Source organism: Ambystoma mexicanum, chromosome 9, assembly GCF_040938575.1.
Source record: "Ambystoma mexicanum isolate Mex_15411 chromosome 9, UKY_AmexF1_1, whole genome shotgun sequence".
Classification (NCBI taxonomy): domain Eukaryota; kingdom Metazoa; phylum Chordata; class Amphibia; order Caudata; family Ambystomatidae; genus Ambystoma; species Ambystoma mexicanum.
The window spans coordinates 294,470,820-294,489,178 of record NC_090931.1 but is presented as its reverse complement, the minus strand read 5'-3'; the positions used below and the strand labels follow the sequence as shown (position 1 = coordinate 294,489,178).

At 46.7% G+C, this 18,359-nt stretch overlaps 1 protein-coding gene across 3 annotated transcripts in view; it reads right to left on the bottom strand.

Annotated features, from left to right (window-relative positions):
- The window catches only part of ACACA (acetyl-CoA carboxylase alpha), a 1,281,346-nt gene that overhangs the window by 659,230 nt on the left and 603,757 nt on the right, over window positions 1-18,359 (bottom strand). For 2 of the 3 annotated variants that reach the window (XM_069614682.1, XM_069614684.1), the window contains one exon: window positions 333-356. The exons of the other annotated variant lie outside the window; for it this stretch is intronic. In XM_069614682.1, coding sequence (XP_069470783.1) covers window positions 333-356 — 24 coding nt within the window. The remainder of the gene's footprint in view (window positions 1-332; window positions 357-18,359) is intronic. 3 annotated transcript variants of the gene reach the window in all.

Below are 18,359 nucleotides of genomic sequence, written 5' to 3'. Positions count from 1 at the left end.
TTAGATTCCTGAGTAACGTAATCACACAAAGTGTACGTGTCATTGTCCCCGGTATAAAACTTCACACATGACTACAATACACATCTGACAGTACATTCTGCTGTTTCAGAACGGTCAGGCAGAGGAGACAACACAGTACAGTGAAAGGCTGCATCTTGAGTAGTGAGGCAGTGGAAGGCAGGCTCGCGCTCTTTGCATAGTGCTTTAGCAGAGAGTGGTTCGACTGCATGATTACAAGGGTTAAGAACAGCCCGCAGCTTCCCGTTATTGCAATTTCAAACAATTGAACATTTTGCCAGAATTTAATTTGAAAGAGAAATTAAATGGGGTACCTGTTTAGCGTGGGGATGTTCCCTCTGTAATCAAAGAAGCACAGTCAATTACTGATTGGTTAGTGGTGGCGTTGATCGTGATTAAGGAGGAGAAAGCATAGGTCGAAAGCCAGGAGTTTGCAACACCGACAGCAGCACTATCGCACACGGTCTCTGACCACACGCACACGCGCGCGCGCGCGCACAGCTGCACAGCCAACTTCAAGCATACCAACAGGTGAACACTGCCCAGCACAAAGACCAACACCACAGCTCTCGAGTTTCCGGTACTATGCGTTAGAGGGCCATCCAGTGCAGTGTTTTTAAAAGAAAACAAGTCTCAGAAATCAGGGGGTTAATAATAGGACTTGATGGCCTTCTCAAGAATGGCAAAAAGAAAGGTTATAGCTCTGCCCAACACCTGTAAGTAACCCACCCTCACCCCCACTTCTAGTTAACTGCAAACCCCTGAAGAAGCTAAGCCTGAGCCCAATTGAGGAAGGCTAACCACTGAGCGGAAGATCGGAGGCCGGTTGAGAGGGGTCCAAGGGTGAAGGTTACCAGAAGGAACTGTTTGTTTTTGTTGTTTTGGCATATCAGGTCCCTCTGAAGAAGAGACTTTGCATGAGAAGAGACTTGGGCACAGACGGCCCGATATAGAGAAATGGAACTGTGAGCGTGTGCCAGCGAAGCCCAGGAGTGTGCTGTGCTCAAGAGTCCGCCTTGTCCCATGCTAAAAACGTGGGGAAGGGAGACCCCGGCCATAACATCCTGACTTATCATTTTGTGAACACTTCTTTATTTTCTTGTGAACATTATCCCACACTATTTTGTAGCATGTTGGTAATGATTGGCAAGCTTTTTTTATTAGTATAGGCCCTTTTTATGTCACTAGACTCTACTGGTACTGTATTATTATTTGATGCTCGTAGCTTGCGATTGAGGTTTAGATTAGGTGTTTATCACACCCATTTACAGTTTAATAAACACCCTTGAAATGTGATCACTTGTGTCTGTATTACTTTGATACCATGCCCATTTTACAACTCCTATGGAGTCTGTCTATTTAAAGCATCTGCTTAAAGCAGGCAGACTCCAGAGGAATCCATTTTAAACGCATCCTGCAACCTTTAATTGTGGGAGGCATTAAAGCACAGAGGGGACTGCACTGCAGAAACGTCCACTCGGTGCACAATGGAGATGTTAAATCTATGGCGCAGAAAGCATTAACCCTTTTGGCAGGCTCGGACTCGCCCAACAGCCAGTGTACACCTGTTTTAACCAATGTTACTAGCATAACGTTACTTGAAATGCAATCCCAACATCATTGCCTAAAAATGCACCTCCTGTTAGAAGTCCGCCTTGCTGAGAAAAGGCGCCATGTGCGAACGTGGCCTTCGGGGAAGCAGGTGGCTGTACCGCGAGAACAGGCAATAGTGCGCGCGCTGTGGGAGCCTGTGTGCGTTGCCCCAGGCACTTTGCATGCTCCACAGTGTGTTGTGCTCCCTGCTTTGCAGACGCAGCAAGGCCTAATGGGGTGTACAGGAGGCAAGCAGAGAGGACCGAACACAGCACGTTTCATATCTGAGGGGCAGTCGCGTGGACCGGGCTGTAAATAAGAAAATGTGGCCTGGTTGAGTAAAGAAACTTCAGCCATTCCTTCTCTGGGCTTTGACGATGCAACTCGCACCACATACATTCTTGCTCACGCAATCTGAGGGGGGAGGCAAAGGCAGACCCCTAGAAAAGATTTTGAGGTGTGAGTATTTCACTGACTGCATTATGAAGCTGGGAGCAAAAAGTGAACCCCCTTTTCAATTAAGCTATTTTAAGGGTACAAATAAACGTGGACCCCAAAGCAGATATCTTTTGGTTAGATATACTTCTTTGCCCATTGAAATGTGCATGTTCACCTTCAAGTTCCTCTTCAGATTGGCCTGTCTCACTGTCATATATTTTGTTTAGAGCATTTGCACTCCCCATTTTATTGCTGGTAGCATGTGCCTTTTAGGGAGTCAAAGTGGCTTTTGTGCATTTACCTGTAGGGCTGTGCACAAGAGAACCAATAGACATGAGTGAGAACGTTTCCACGGACACAACGAAACAATGGAAACAGAGGCATTCAAAACCTGCATTCTTCTCTGACTCCATCTTTGAGGTTTAAGGGATTTTGGGGCGCATTCTCAATGACTGGCACTGGAGCAGACCAGGAGATGCCAGTGAGCCTCTCAGATTTGCACCTGCACTCTTACACCCTATTCATACTCATAAAGCCTACACATGGAGCAAATCCGGACAGGCCGGAAGCATAGTTCAGATGCTCTCATGCACATTAGTTTCACACAGATTAGATCTGCTCCAGGCATCTCCCCGTTTGCTCCCGCTTTGGGCTTCGAGAACCAGGTGTACAGCAGCGATGAAAGTTGGAGATACTTAACTTGAGATCTTTAAGATTCAAGCCATCTGCGTTCAAATTGTTGCTATATTCCTCCTCATCACCTGTGTGGTCTTGGGCACCTTGGGCCTGACTCTCAAAGATTTGGACCGGAGCAAGTCAGGGGACGCAAGTGAGCAACTCAGATGTGCACCCGCCACCTTATACCGGATCCACAAAGCCTAAATCTGGAGCATGCGTGGTGTGTATCTTTGATATGCTCATGGGCAAATCTTTAGAATTGCACACATGCATCTATCTCAGACATGTTCCATGCAGCTCCAGGTCACACGACCAGCCTCCTCCTCCCCCCCGTCCCCCTGTAAGGCTTTGTGAATCAGTTAAACGGGGTGAAAATCGAAGATTCATGTGACTCCACTGGTTTGTTCCAGTGCAAATCTTCGAGAATAAGGCCCTTCACGCTCCCTGCCTGTACCTCTGTTTCCAGATCTGTGACGCTGTGCTGTTATTAGAAGTTGTAACACAAGGATACATTGGTTGTAAACCCTACCAAAGCTCATCTTGACAAAAGGAGAGATTATTCGACAAAGGTGGAGTTAGTGAGAACATATGCAGCATACCCTACATTATTAACTGCGACTAGAAATGGGTACGACGTTCTTTCATCGCCAGGGTTTTTTCCGCTGAGTTTTTTGCTGCCGATTTTTGGCTGAAAAAAAACGAATCGAAAAATATGGGGCCGAGAGGTAAAGGTATATAAGGTTGATATAAGGAGTACGGGGTGTGGGGAAGAAGAATTAAATAACTGGGAATGGGGGAAATGGGGGGCACTCCCTATTGTTTTTTCAGACAAATATAGGAGGCAAAAAAAATCTGTGAAAAATAACTGGCAATGGCATGACGTAGGACCCTAGAAATGTTAATTTAAAGATTTTCTTTTTTTTTTAAGTGATGTAAATAATCTCCACGTACATAAATATATGCTTGCCTCGGTTGTAAACATATTAATTAACTCATTTACATTCAAATATGCCACCTGGGTATGGGGGGGGGGCCTCTGGGCACTTTATGCCAAGGAACTACAATCACAACAGAATGTGCATACCGGATTTCTGTTCTTTCGAAAATTCCATCCAGTATAAAAAACATAAATAAATCGGTTTCTTATATTGCGCTTCATGCCGATGCCGTACGCCAGCCTCTAGCGCAGTACCAGGACTGGGTACCGAACCAATGCTGCTCAGTGCAGTCTTGTTTACAAGGCCAGCGCGTTACCCCATAGCTATCCTTCCGGTAACTTCTTTCTTTCATCTGTTCTAATGTTGGCACCATAGTAGTTTCTCTTCAGTTGTATGCCTCCACTAGGGGGTGTAGAGGAAGGATAGCTCAGGGGCAACGTGTTTGTCTTGGAGACAAGCAAACGCAGCGCAACACAGGTTCGAATCCCGATCCCGTGGTATTAAGCGTGTTATAAAAGAACAATTATACTTATAATAATTTAGATTAAACTATAAATCACTGCAAGGCCAAGGGTATGGAGAATGAAACAAATTGTACTGATGAAGGCCATCTAGTAAATTGAGTCAAAACAAAAGGTAACTGACCACACAAGGGCTAGAACCTGCACCCAAAAGAGAAAATCATTGGTTAAAAAAGAAATACCAAGATGCTTTGCACTTTATATAACTGTTCATAAACAGTAAGGGGAAGCAGGTGCAGTTAGTGCTTTGGTGGCTGAAGCAGCGATACCAGTGCTCTGAATGGCCCAGATTGTATGTTAGTGACCCGCTCCTCCTGATCTCCAGCTTTGCATTAAACCCTTTAACGCAATCATTTTCATTGCAGGGATGATGGTCTACACGGCTTCTATATTTGTACACAATTCTAAAACGTGCCAGGGATCCTGGATAAACGATTTAGCAAGCAGGATTCGCCAATGCTGTTCACGCTCCGCCCACGAGGAAAACCCCCGTCCAAGGTCTTTGCACGACCCATCACACGTTAAAGGTGGCTGGGGACCTGGCTGAGGACCTTCGTCTAGACTTGCAAATGTCAAGCTATCCAGGTTCTCAAGCTGCGTTTACAAAGTGACGGAACCCCCTCGAGGCAAGCACGCCAGCAAATCCTTCTCTCGGCATGTCCAGTCCCTGCTTCCCGCCTCATTTTTCGGACAGGAGTGTGATACTATCAACAGGGTGAGATTTTCCAAGCAACATGGTCTCTCTCCCAAAGGAGTTTAGCAGATGCCCTTGGAGCGGGATGCAGAGAGATAGCCTGGACCGATGGGCACCTTACCTTTTCACAATGTGAATTCACAAATTAGGACAGACTCCTGCTCTTGAGTAGAAGGTCTCAAGGATCCTGAGAAAGCAGCATGTCTCTGCTTCAAGCCGGTCTCATCATTTCAATTGAAGCCCCCCTTCTACTTATGAATGCAAACCGGCACTCCCACACGCCTGACCTCAGGATCCAGCGGCCTACACTCCTACCGGGCACGGTTCTCCACGATCCCTTTAGCTGAATTCCATTTGCTTTCGTTTCCAGCTGCTGCTGAAACTAACCCTTCACCCTGCGCAACAAGGGTGGCATTCTACCCTTTCTAGCCTATCTTCCTTGTTGTCTCTTTAGAGAAAACGAAAAAAGGAAAACCGATTGCCAACAGCGAACCGTCCCGCCTCAAGCTGTGACCATGTGCTATCAGGCAAGGCAAGGGTCTTTGGAAATTGGACAGCAAAGCAGAATCAGCAGAGGTCGCCTAAATGGCCCGCGCCAAGCTGCGAGAAGCGGCAGCAGCAGTGGTGCACAAGGCGAGAGCGAAGAGCAATTTGGTCTCGGTGGCCGGTGGGATTCTTCCCGTGCAGGAGCATCCAAGATGGCTGCACATGCCAGGAAATCAATGAAAATCACTTATACTAGAGTGTCTCTTTCTTATATACTTTCACAACTTGTATGCACCAATTTCAAGAACGCGGAAAGACGATGCAATCCCCATCTGTGGACAGCCATTCCTATTGCAGAGCCCAGCGGCATCCCTCTGGCAAGGAACAGACCGCAAAGGTAGTCGCCAACCCTAGGGGCTGCAACACATTACAGCAGCCTGCTGTCTAATTAGACATTGACTTGAAGCAGTGGGCGGGAGGGACTGCCAGGTGTCCCACAGCCATTTCGCCTTCTCTTCCCTTCATTTCACATGCTGGGGGTGTATCTTCCCGGTTAATGATAGAGCTAAACGTGGCCCTGCACACCTCGCAAGCAGGGGGGCTAGTTTTGCTTGCAGCTGTGGATCCGAGCTAGCACCTTCACCCACTGAGATCCTCATGCTCAGGGGAAATACTTGCAGGTCCTCTGAGCTGCCCCCTGTATGATTAGGCGGTAAGCCCTCAGAAGAGGCATGACCTGCTCGGATAGAGGCCTGCTAAATATTCTTTACCCCCCCCCCCCCTCCAGTTGCATTCAGTTTCCTATTAAGCCTCCAGTGATGTTATTGCAGTTCACAGAGTGTTTGCAGGGTCAGATCATTGTGCCTTTTCCCAAATTTGGCGTTAATCTCCATTAACATTACCGCCACTGCCACTGCGAATTAACAAGTGTTGGTGTAATTCCCCAGTTTTGGAGTCCATCAGTGTAGAAAATTGGTTGGAACAAGACAGAGCTGCGCACCGGGAAGACAATGCGCTGCCCTGTCCCCCAGACCCAGGCACTTGCCCACAACACTCAAGGATCTGCTCTGAAGCCACGTTATCGCACAAACCTGAAAGCCAGGCTTCAACGAGCAGGCGTCTGTTAAATCGCATGTTGCTTGTGCATGTGATAAGTCGGCTTCAGAAGAGGATACACCTAGTTAGATCTGTCCTGAAGCCGAGGTTTCACATGTACGAGAAACCCATGTTTCAACAAGCAGACACTTGCAGTAGACTCGGCACAGGAAACAGAATACAGCCAAAGCCTCACATACTTGTTGCAGCTGTCGAAACTGGTATATATGTCCTGCAATGTACAGAAATGTTTTTCTTGGTGTGAGCAGTGCGAAGAATCAAATCTGCAAAGCCCAACTTGCATTATTCGCTCAAATGGGCTTTTTTACTGAATAAGACAGGTTTCAAATTTAAAATTGTGGGCATTCTTATGTTCCCATAATGCTCTTTGCTTTATGCAAATCACCAGGATTGGGTTCTATGAAGAAATACTGTATTGCATCACCTGGCCTGGGGCTAAGCCCCTTGCCCCCCCACCAAGGACGAGAGGGTTCCCCCAGTAAATTTGTTTCCATTTCCAACACTAAAGTCCACACGAATCCATCGGATTTACCACAAGCAGTAATTTCACTGTGGTAAATCAAATTATTTGTTTAATGTAACATGGAGGAGTTAGCTGCACAGCTACAAGCTAGATGTAAATTCTCCATTTCCTTTCCAAGCTTGGAGTTCGCAGGTACGGGAAAGTTGCACTCATTCTGTTACCACCATTTTACCACCATTTATTCCAATGCCGCCAAACTTGTAATGAGGTTCACTGTGTGGTGCTGTGGAACAGTTGACATTGATAACTCCAAACAACATAAAATTGACTTTAAATATTTTAAAATAGACTTTTCATAACAACTCAAAGTTCATATTCTTTCACTGCCTTTGGCTTGCCTAAAATTGCAATTTTCTCCATGAGCAGAATGTCATGAATTAATGGTGACAGTTCTTCTGGCTGAAGTCTCGCTACTTGGCCTCTGTCTCGTTATCGCGAGCCCTGTGGTTCAATCCAGTCTAAGCATGGTTTTCCTATCTCTAAGGAATTGACCTATAGTTTGCTTATTCCATAATTGCAAACACCAGGGTTCCTTTCTCTCTAAAACGTCAGAATGATAATCTTGTTCCTCTCGGCGTGGATGTTCGCTTCCTCTCACCATTTGCTTCTTATTACTGCTTTTCTTTCTTTTCTGCTTTTTCCCTCTTCGCTAAGCTATAGCACAGTCCAGTAATACCCCAAAACGGTGTTTCGCCTCCTTCCCCTCCTACACTCATCTCTATTTATCAACACCATTTCAAATCCGAGCCCTTGGGGGGCAGTGGTGTGAACACCTTTCAACTAAGCGCTCCTAAGGGCTCGGCAGCTATGCCCCAGCAGCGGTACTCCGTGCTTAGTGGGCTCAAGGGTGCTAGGCAGCATGCCCAGGCATCTCATGATCACCATCTCTCGGAGCACTTTTACTTCAAGGAATACTTTGGAATGTACGATCTAGTCAGCAAAAGGTTCAAGAGACTTCCAGCGCCTTTCCTTAGTGCCTCCTTCCAGGGCCCCCGGGCCTCTTAACTGGTGCTCCATTTCAGGGGTTCGGCACCTCTGCTCAACCCTTCCATTCAGACACTGCACCTCTCATCAAGCACGCCTTTTTTCGAAGGACTCAGCACTTCTCATCAAGCACCTCTTTTCAGGGATTTCCCGCCTCTTCTGAAGCGCTAGTTTTCAAGGGCCACACGCCTCTCCTCAGTCACCCGTTTCAGGGATCCGGAGTCACCCATCAAGAGCTCCTTTTCAGGGTCTCTGCACATCTCGTAAAGCATACAATTACAGAGATTCTACTCCTTGCGCTCCTGAAGCTCTCCTTCTCAGGGTCCCTGCACATCTCGTAAAGCGCACAATAACAGGGATTCTACTCCTTCCGCTCCTGAAGTGCTCCTTTTCAGGGTCTCTGCACATCTCGTAAAGCGCACCATAACAGGGATTCTACTCCTTGCTCTCCTGAAGCGCTCCTTTTCAGGGTCCCTGCACATCTCGTAAAGCGCACCTTAAGAGGGATTCTACTCCTTCCTCTCCTGAAGGGCTCCTTTTCAGGGTCCCTGCACATCTCGTAAAGCGCACCGTAACAGGGATTCTACTCCTTCTGCTCCTGAAGCGCTCCTTTTCAGGGTCTCTACACATCTCGTAAAGCGCACCTTAACAGGGATTCTACTCCTTCCGCTCCTGAAGCGCTCCTTTTCAGAGGATCCACACTTCTCCTTGAGCACCCCTTTTCAGGAATTCCCTGCCCCTTCAGCAAAGCTCCTTTTCAGGGATTCAAATGCTCCTCTTAACAGATTCAGCGCCTCTCATTAAGCCTCTACTTAAGGGACTCAGCACCTCATATGAAGCGCCCTTTTTCGCAGATGGGCTGCCTTTTCTGTAGTGCTCCTTTTCAGGGATTCAAATTCTCTCCTCAAACATTTCAGTTCAGGGATTCGGCAACTCATCGGTACTGTACCCCAAGGACTCGGGACCTCTAAATCAAGTGCCCCTTTGCAGGGATCCCCTGCCTTGTCTGAGGGACTCCTTTTCAGGGATTTGATGCCTCTTCTGAAATGCTCCTTTTCAGGGGTCCAGTCTTCCTAACCAGTCACTCCGCATCAGGGACTCAGCACCTCATATCAAGCGCCCCTTTTCAGGGAGTCACTGCCTCTTCTGAAGTGCTGCTTTTCAGGGACTCCACTTCTATCCCTGCATACTCCTTTTCAAGGATTCGCTGTCTTTTCGGAAGCATTCCCTTTCAGGGATTCAGAACCTCTCATCAAGGGAATGCGCCCCTCTCACCGAGCACTCTGTTTCAGGGCTGTGGTCCTATTCTGAACTGCTCCTTTTCAGAGACCCCATGCCTCTCTTCATTTACACCTCCTTCAGAATTGCCTGCCTCAGGGAGTCCGCACACCTCATCAAAGGCTCCCTTCCAGTAATTCTTCGCCTTTTCTAGAACACCCTTGTTCAGGTAACTTTGCTGTTGTTGGGGCAGAGTAGTGCAAGCTTAATGTGCAAGCTTAATGTGCAAGCTTAATGTGCAAGCTTATTTGACACATCAACAGTGCACCTCGCCCCCAAGAGGTGTCTCACAGAAAGTAGCATTGAAAGCTTAACTAGCTTGCACAATCTCAACCTTGCACAACAAAAACACAATTTTGTTGTGCACAACGTATACAAGCGTTTACCTGTTTACACAAAATCAAACTTTCAGGCTTTGTCACTGCGTGTTTCTCTGGCTGCTGATGTGTGGACCATTAACAGGGTATACAGGAGGTTAACTCTGCGGCAGGCATGGCCTAACATGTTTGACTTCAGCCGTGGCAGAACCGTGGGCACCTCTTCCGGTAGGCACGTGTGGCTGGAGCTTCACCAATGGTGGGCGGGCGTGGGTGCGCTAAATCAATGCTGCGAGACCCCTGCTCTTTGTTAAGTGACGGGCCTCGTGCACAGCATCTTACAATCGACCCCACATGTAGAGCGTGGGCACGGACACCAGTGGCCCTCAGGATGGAGAGGCGGCACTGCCTTGCAGCCTCATGCTGCTGAAAATACCATGTGCTCGTTGCAAACCTATGGTTTGTGATGTTACGCATTCTCTTCCATGTGCACTGTTGACATACATGAAACTTATGCCATTGGATAATTCGCATGTTGCGTCATGGGATAAATTGCGCCGGGATTGGGTAGAGGAACTTGGAATGGATATTCCTACTGGGGAATGGGAAAGTCTGCTTGGTATAGGGGTGCAGTCAAAAATGGATTTAGGGTTGAGGTATATTAGACAAAGGATTTTATGTAGATTATATTGGACCCCTACCCAAATGGCCAAACTAGGATTGTTGGATAATGATCTCTGTTGGAGAGAGGGGACAAAGGCAGTGTGAGAACGGGATGGATTAACAGGGTATTAGTGGTAGAGGCTAAACAAATCTTAAAGGTTTGGGACTCAAGGAAAAAGCCGGTTGTGGATGAATGGCTGAGAGATGTCCGTACTTTGATTACGAGAAAATTATGTTAACGAAGCAGAAGAGGGAGGAGCATTACCTTAGAACTTGGGGTTCTTTCAATTAATTATACAGTTGATGTTCACCGATTACATGCATAATTTATTGGCTGGATGGATGGGGGTTATTATTTTCGTACTTGATGTTGTGTGTTGTGTTTGTTGGGGTTGTATTGTCTTTTGTTTTGGGATGTTTGATTTTCAACTGTAGATAGGGATTTGTGGTAGCGTGTTCAGGTTTTAAAGTTTTGGATTCAAGTTTGGTTAGGTTTAGTTAATTGTTATTGTAAGTATTATACAATATGAATGCATATCTCTGGTGTAATGGATATGTACATGTTACTTTTCTCTTGTATGTTTTACTTTCAAAATTATAAATAAAGTGAATACATATATATTTTTTTTAAATCCAGTCGTAGCCAGCCTCATAGTAACTCTACAGGCCTAGCGCTTTGCTCCACACTGCATCTCCTGCAGTGGAGGCCTCGCAATGCGGCCGGGACCTTCTGCGAGAAGATGACTTGCCATATGGTGCTGCGCGTTTAGGTGATAGAGTCTCTATAAGGCAGCAGGAGTCACATGAACGTTCCTCCCCCATAGACCACAGAGAGTGCGAGGACCCGAGGCTTTAAGAAGATTGCAGCGGTCGGCCTGTAACTGTGCAAAGCGCACCGTGGCAGCAGCCACCAGCTGGAGACCACATGGAATGGCGCTGGGTGCCGGCATGCCGCAGAACTGCGGGCAATTTAGAGGCTAGAAGTCCAGATTGGAGCACTTGGGTACAGAGCAAAACGGCGCTTCATGGTTAGCAATTATAGAAAAAGTCCACAAAACCACAGTAACTTCCAACTAATCGTGCATTCTCAGATGGCGGCCCTGCCTAGGTTTGCTCTGCAGCTCCATTCTGCTCTGACTCGGCCTTCGCTTGAGCCGTTTATACCTTGCCTGTTCTCTGATGCAGAACCTTCACCTGCTCGAGTCTGCAAACCCAAGGAGGACATCAGGGCGGAGCAGATTCCATGCATCAAGGCGGGGCAGACCAGAAATGAACAAATCCACGTATGACTTAGGGCCTCATTACACGGACGGCGGTAAGGGTTAACGGTCACCGTTAATGGCAACGGTGACCGTTAACCCTTACCGCCGTACTACGAGGTCCCTTAGCGGGTTGATGCTTTAACGCCTGCTTTTTGCAGGCGTTAAAAACCAACCCGCTAAGGGACCTCGGAGCTAATTACCGCACCGCAAAATTGCGGTGCCCTAATTAGCGCCTTCCCCATTCCCATAGAGCCCTATGGGGCAGAAATGGGAATGGGGAAGGGCAATGGCGGAAGGGGGATTTACCGCCCCACCGACCTTGGAATGGGGCGGTAAATCCCCTTACCGCCAAGGCGGTGCTGGTAATTTACCGGCATGGTCCAGGGTGCTAATAGCACCCTGGATCACCGCCTTCCGTGTAATGAGGCCCTTAGTAACAGCCACATCTACCCAGATGAAAGTCACGTTTGTGTGACAGGGTCGTGGGTTTGACCCATCCAGGGGGCCAAGGACCCCTGTCAACATGGGATAGTCAGCCTAGCAGGGCAATGCCAGAACCAACCCGTGTGAGGGAGCGGAGATGGACCCCCGCCCCTGGCTCCCCAGTGTGCATGGAGTCTTTTATGTGCACTGGTCCCTCTAACTTTGCCCTGGTGCTTAACAGCCATTACCCTGGCTAGGGCTCTTTTTTAAATCTTTCGGGGGGTACCCCAGAGACATAGGGAGCAGAGCAGCCGGGTATAACAATGCAAGACCTAGAGACGACACCTACTGCGTGCACCACACTCCTCACACTGTGCAATTGGCTAGTGAGCCCCCAGGGAGAAGCCCCTTCCAGACACCAACAACAGGGACTACCAGTAGCACAATCCACCTGGGTCCAACAGCCAAAACTCAGTGCTGATAGCAATGGATTTGTCTCAACCATGCAGGAACCAAACGGGAGATCCAGCACTTGCTACAGGCTGCCTGGATTCGCTAACAGAGAACAGTACAGCAGCGGTGGATTAAAGGTATCCAGCCAGGGGATAGCACAGAACACTCCCCAAAATCCTTTTGGACAGTGGCTTGCTTGATACAGTAGGGAAGCAGAGGACAAACAACTCCATTGGCCGTATAAGAAAATGAAAGTTGAAAAGAGGGCAGGGCTACAGACCCTTATGAAGACTCCCAGAGAAGTGGGGGGGGGAGAGAGAGAGAGAGAAGAGAGATAGAGAGAGAGAGAGAGAGAGAGAGAAAGAGAGAGAGAGAGAGAGAGAGAGAGAGAGAGAGGCGTGAGACCCAGGGGCAGAGTAGAGAGGATGTGTGGAGGGAAGAGTGAGAAGAAGCACCGAAAAGCAATCAGAGAGGAAGGCTACACGAGGATCAGGTTACTGCTAATTAGGTCACCTAGAAAGTCACAGAGAGGGAGCTATACAGCTGTGCCTTTTAGGCCTCCACAGAGCAGGGCAAGTTTAGACAGTAGGGGGACCCAGTCTATAGTAAACCAATACTGTATTAGGCCTTTTGAGGACTAGGGAGCCTGTATTTGGGAGATGGGAGCCCCTACAAGGTTGAGTCTGATCTATATCCTTTACTCGATGGTAAGGAGTTCCATGGATGGTCGCAATAATTTTTTTATCCCTAAAACACCCTTACCACATGCACTAGGATTGGTATTTACTAATCTAACACCAGTTCTAGCATATTTGGGGAAAGTGCTGGATAGTGGGTCATGTCACCTGCAGTGACTGCATGGCCAATGTGTCAAAGTCATTACCATCGATCAAGGGACTGCATACCATTGAGTCCAAGCGTACATGGGGGCAACCAACTAAGTTCAGAGCCCCAACTGCCTTATCTTGTATATCACAATAAAAACTCCTCCTGTCACATGCGTTCTTGATAAACAGTCAGTTTGATGCATTACACACGTGGCCCCTAACACCAATCATCAAACTTAAAATTGAAACCTAAACACGAGCTCTGACGCACTCTCCTTCCAAGACTATTCAGGAAACAAGGGCGCCACCCGTGTCTTGTTCGCCTGCCCCAGAGGATAGCAACTAGGAATTAACTCTTTGCTCCTAAAGAAGCATCCCATCTTTATCCCGCACCGTGGCACCCGTGTGAGGCGGAATGGAGCTAGATATTGGGGCTAGGCTTGAAAAGGGTATTCTAGAAAATTGTTTCACACCGAACAGAGAGAATCTTCCTTGCTTCCCTGCCAATCATTTACATCGATACGACTTAGGCTGTCTTGCGGAGCAGAAACCGACCCACTGTATTCCTGCTTCCAATATCAATAACACCCAGCAACTCTAGGTTCTTAATGCTATTGCGAAGTAGCGACCAGACGTGTGCTCCGTAGCTCGCGGTATTGTTTCCCTTGCTTCTTCCACTCTAACCCAATTCTAGTCCCTTTCCTTCCTTTCTTGATTCCTGGACTCGTGTGCTAGTTGCGCACCCTGTTATTTCCTGGATTCCTGCATCCCGGTACTTGAACGCACGTTGGAGTCGGAAGAGACTCGTGCAGCCTTATTCAAGACTCGAGCAGTACGCAAGAAGGCATTGATCAAGAAATCCAGCAAAGATCGAACTCAGGTGAGAAGGGGGGGAACTCCTTGACACTGGTAGTGACTCCCCTCTTGAAGACAAGGACTCCCATTCCAATGTGGATCTCACCATTAAAAATACCCTTTCTGCATATATGTATGTTAGAAAAACTGTTGCATTCCCCGTAACAACTATTAATCACAAAGATCCTTCTGTGACCCTATTGGCATCAGGGAATGGTGAACCTTGCCTGAGTGCCATAATCACGGAAGACGGACATTTAATTAATTCTAATGACGTGTATAAGACGCAACCGGAACTCCCACGGTGGGAGATGAGCAAGTGCTAAGTGAGCCCCTGGAGCACCTATACCCTTGGAAGGGGCAGAGCTACATCGAGCCACAGAGCCAGCGGTGAGGAACAGAACGAGCAACCCGCCAGATGGAGGCTGGACGGTGGGTGACTTGACCGAGCAAGAGGCTCTGATCAAGGTGAGACAGAGGACGGAAAGACAACAGTCTTCCTACTTAGTGTGAAGAGCAGTGGTGGGCATGGCACCGAGGAACCAATGCCCAGACCTGAGAGTAAAGAGGAGCCTGAACTACAGAGCTCCCACCAACAAGCAGATTTATCGCCACATGAGGCACAGATGAGGAAAGGGACCATACGGACCTGTGGAGACGAGCGAGACACATGGCTGCCGGTTTCCAGGAGCACAGGAACCAACGCAGGTACGAAAGCCAAAACAAGACCCCATTGAGCCAGAGAGCAAACAATACGAACATTGTACTGAGAGGCTGGGATAGCCGCCAATACTGTGAACGTTCAAGAGAACGTAACGGGCACCCGCCCCTCTGATCTATAGAGAAAAGGGATACGAACGATGTAATACAAGGCAAGAATAGCGGACCAAGTATGCCAAGTTAAGAGAGTGAGAGGAGCACGTGGCCCTCACTAAATAAGAGGGGGAAAAGATACAGAAACTGTTTACAAAAGTTAAAGTAACCGTCAAGAGTGTAAAGAAAGCACAGACTGACGTCCCATGTTGAGACAAAGTAAAGGGAAATAGAATACTCTACAACACGGACATCATAGTGCAGAGGCAGTGTTATTCGACGGGACAAGTACCCTAAGCTAAAGTGTATACTGAGAAATAAGACTTTTACCACAGAGCAAACAGACATTTGAAAAGTTCCAATGCTACGAAGGCAGGAAAGAAAGAAGTGTATTTTCAAGTCGCCCTGGAGGGATTGGAACATTTAAAAATAAGTAACTGTTTCCTTATCAGATGGAGAGGGAAACCCTTACAGAAAATAGTTGTTGATTTGATAAAAGGATTTGGAACTAAAATTGTAAAGACAATCTACAGGAACTTTAAAGACAGAGAACAAGTCAACAGCAATTGGGCCAGGCGAAGTCCATACCGAGGCTATTGAACCAGCCTCCCTTTTCTTTTGCGTTAGGTATTTTTCTAAAGTGGTAGGGCCAGTTACCTACTGTCAGGTTCCCGTCAGATTTCTTTCACTGTTCAGGTCCCGTCAGGTTTCTTTCACTGTTCAGGTATCTCTTTCCCTATTTATCTCTGTCTAGTTTCTGGTTTTCAATTTGGTTCAATCCTTAACCTTTATTTCAGAGGGAGAGTGTCCCAATCCAACATGGTGGGCAAGAAGCAGGGATTTGATTGGTTATGATGAAGCAGTAAGGTGATTGGGAGACAATGTGACAAGGGAGTTTCTGCAAGGTTCTACACTGCCTTTCATTGTTCAACCTAATTCAGGAAGGTCCTGTTTCTTGTTGAATCTGAGTTTAGGCCCAATATAAATATCCCTATATACTAAAGGAAGCAAGGTGTTGGAACAGGTCAGGAGTATAACGACGTGGGACAAGACAAGCAGTCTTGTTGGTGGGAGCGCAGCGCTCTAGGCTTCAAAGAGAAAAGACTTTAAGCAAAACATTCCATTTTCATGTCTGTTTCAAAGGAAAGGTACTTGGCAACTGAAGCGCTAGCATTTGTAGATAGTTTAGGTATTTAGATAGGGATTTACTTCGACAGTTCATGTTTTCCTTTTCAACGAACTCGACTTTGCGCAGTGCTTCCTGTGAGACGTCTTTTCTTTTGAAGTGCAGGCTGCACGCGCACTAGTTTATTCTGCCGCTGGCAGATAACGTTTCCAGTTAAGTTGAATTATCAGGGAATTATAGATTTCCTGTGCGTAGCGGTTGTCCGTCTGAAGGGGACCTCTGCTCACGCACAAGAGAGATTTCGTTTTTAAAATTTTGGAACGAATGCCCATGCGCGAGAGGGTAGCGTTAGTAGCTGCTGCCCGTCTACGCGCAAGTTCTAATTGAAACGCTACCTTCATCACATGTGCAGCAATGAAGTTGATGTATTTTTGAAAGCGCCTGCGGGAAAAGGCAAGAAAGTGTCTCCGATCTATGCGAGGCTGCAAGCTACTGTAGGGCCTCATTTTTGACGGGTGGTTAGTTAATAGAGTTGTGATATTTAATAGGAAATATAGAAAATGCTTCAAATCTAAAAAAAAGTCTTTAGAAAGGAAGAGACTCTTTCACTTTGCCTAAGTATGTATAAATCAAATTGAAAAGAGAATTCAAATAAAGAAATACAAAGATCAGAGTTCCATTTTCTAGAGTTTCGAGAGAGAGGGAGCGACCTGTGTTCAGTTTTTTATTTTCTCCACTTCCCCTTTTCCCTCAGGGGTGTAGAGTCTTCTGCTGTCTCATCCAGTAGTTGACTGCACATCTCAGGAAGACGTGTGGGGCTCAGCAGCTTCTGCGGATCAAGATTCAGGACCAGACAGCTACTTAGGATTCAGACAGAAGACTTTTTATTTGGACTTGACGAGAACCCTTAGTTTTACTTTTGATAGCTAGGGAATTTCCCTCATTGCAATCGGGTAAGGTAGGCACTTTGTTTTTTATTTCAATCAAATGTGTGAATCATGACCACATGTAGTCCGAGTCCTCCTTCTTGTTCGCCACACACCATTACCATAAAGTGTAAAGAAGACCCATTTGATCAGAAAGCATGGACACATTACCTGCTGCATCATCTTTAACTACACAAGTAGTTGAACCCAACCCAATGGGCCCAGGGACCGATTTTCCTTTTAATTTGAGAGCTGATGTCAAACCTGCACCACAGTACACATGTGTAGAACAACCGCACACTAGCTAAGGCTTTTGCAATCAACAAGTCATTGGTTTCTCCACTGGGTAGAGCTACAGACAAGAATGCATTGTTAACCATATCATGGGCCCACCTTGGGTGCAAGAATGGTTCCCAACATGTAGCCACCGGGCCCCCATGATGAGGGTCCACTAATAAGCAAATGGGAAGTCTTGCCTTCATTCAACGGCTTCCAATGCTCATGGACTTTCAGTAGAGTTTAAAAAATAAAGCTATCTTTAATAAATATTTTACTAATCTAGCACAGTGTTCAGTTAAAAAATGTAAACAGAGAGCTTGACAAAATCACATTACCCACTAAACATGGTCTTGGGCGTGACAAACTCTTAGAAATAAAATGACCTTGGGTAGTCAACCTAGGAGTGTAAAAAAAATCAGTTTTTACCTTTGGAGTCGTTAACCTCTTTCATCTGGATTACAGTCAATAACATTCTATCCTGCCCATAATCTCAGTTTTTACCTTGGGGCCCTTTTCCTCTTTTGCCTAGATTACAGTCAATAACATTCTGCCCCGCTCCTAACCTCAGTTTTAACCGTGGGGCCCTTTTCCTCTTTTGCCTGGATTACAGTCAAAGTTTCGTACCGTTCCCAATCTCAGTTTTCATTTTGGGGCTGTTAACCTCTTTATTCTGGATTACAGTCAATAACATTCTGTCCCGCTCCTAATCTCAGTTTGTACCTTGGTGCCCTTTTCCTCTTTCACCTGGATTACAGTCAATAACATTATGTCCTGCTCCTAATCTCAGTTTTTACCTTGTGGTTGTTAACCTCTTTATTATGGATTACAGTCAATAACATTCTGTCCCGCTGCTAACCTCAGTTTTTACCTTGGGACCCTTTGCATATTTTGCCTGGATTACAGTCAATAAAGTTTTGTCCTGTTCCTAATCTCAGTTTTTACCTTGGGGCCCTTTTCCTCTTTGGCCTGGATTGCAGTCAATAACATTCTGTCCCGCTACTAATCTCAGTTTTTACCTTGGGGCCCCTTTTCCTCTTTGGCCTGGATTGATAACATTCTGTCCAGCTCCTAATCTCACTTTTTATCTTGGAGTCCTTTTCCTCTTGAGCCAAGTTAACAGTTGCACTCTGTCACACTGATCATGATCA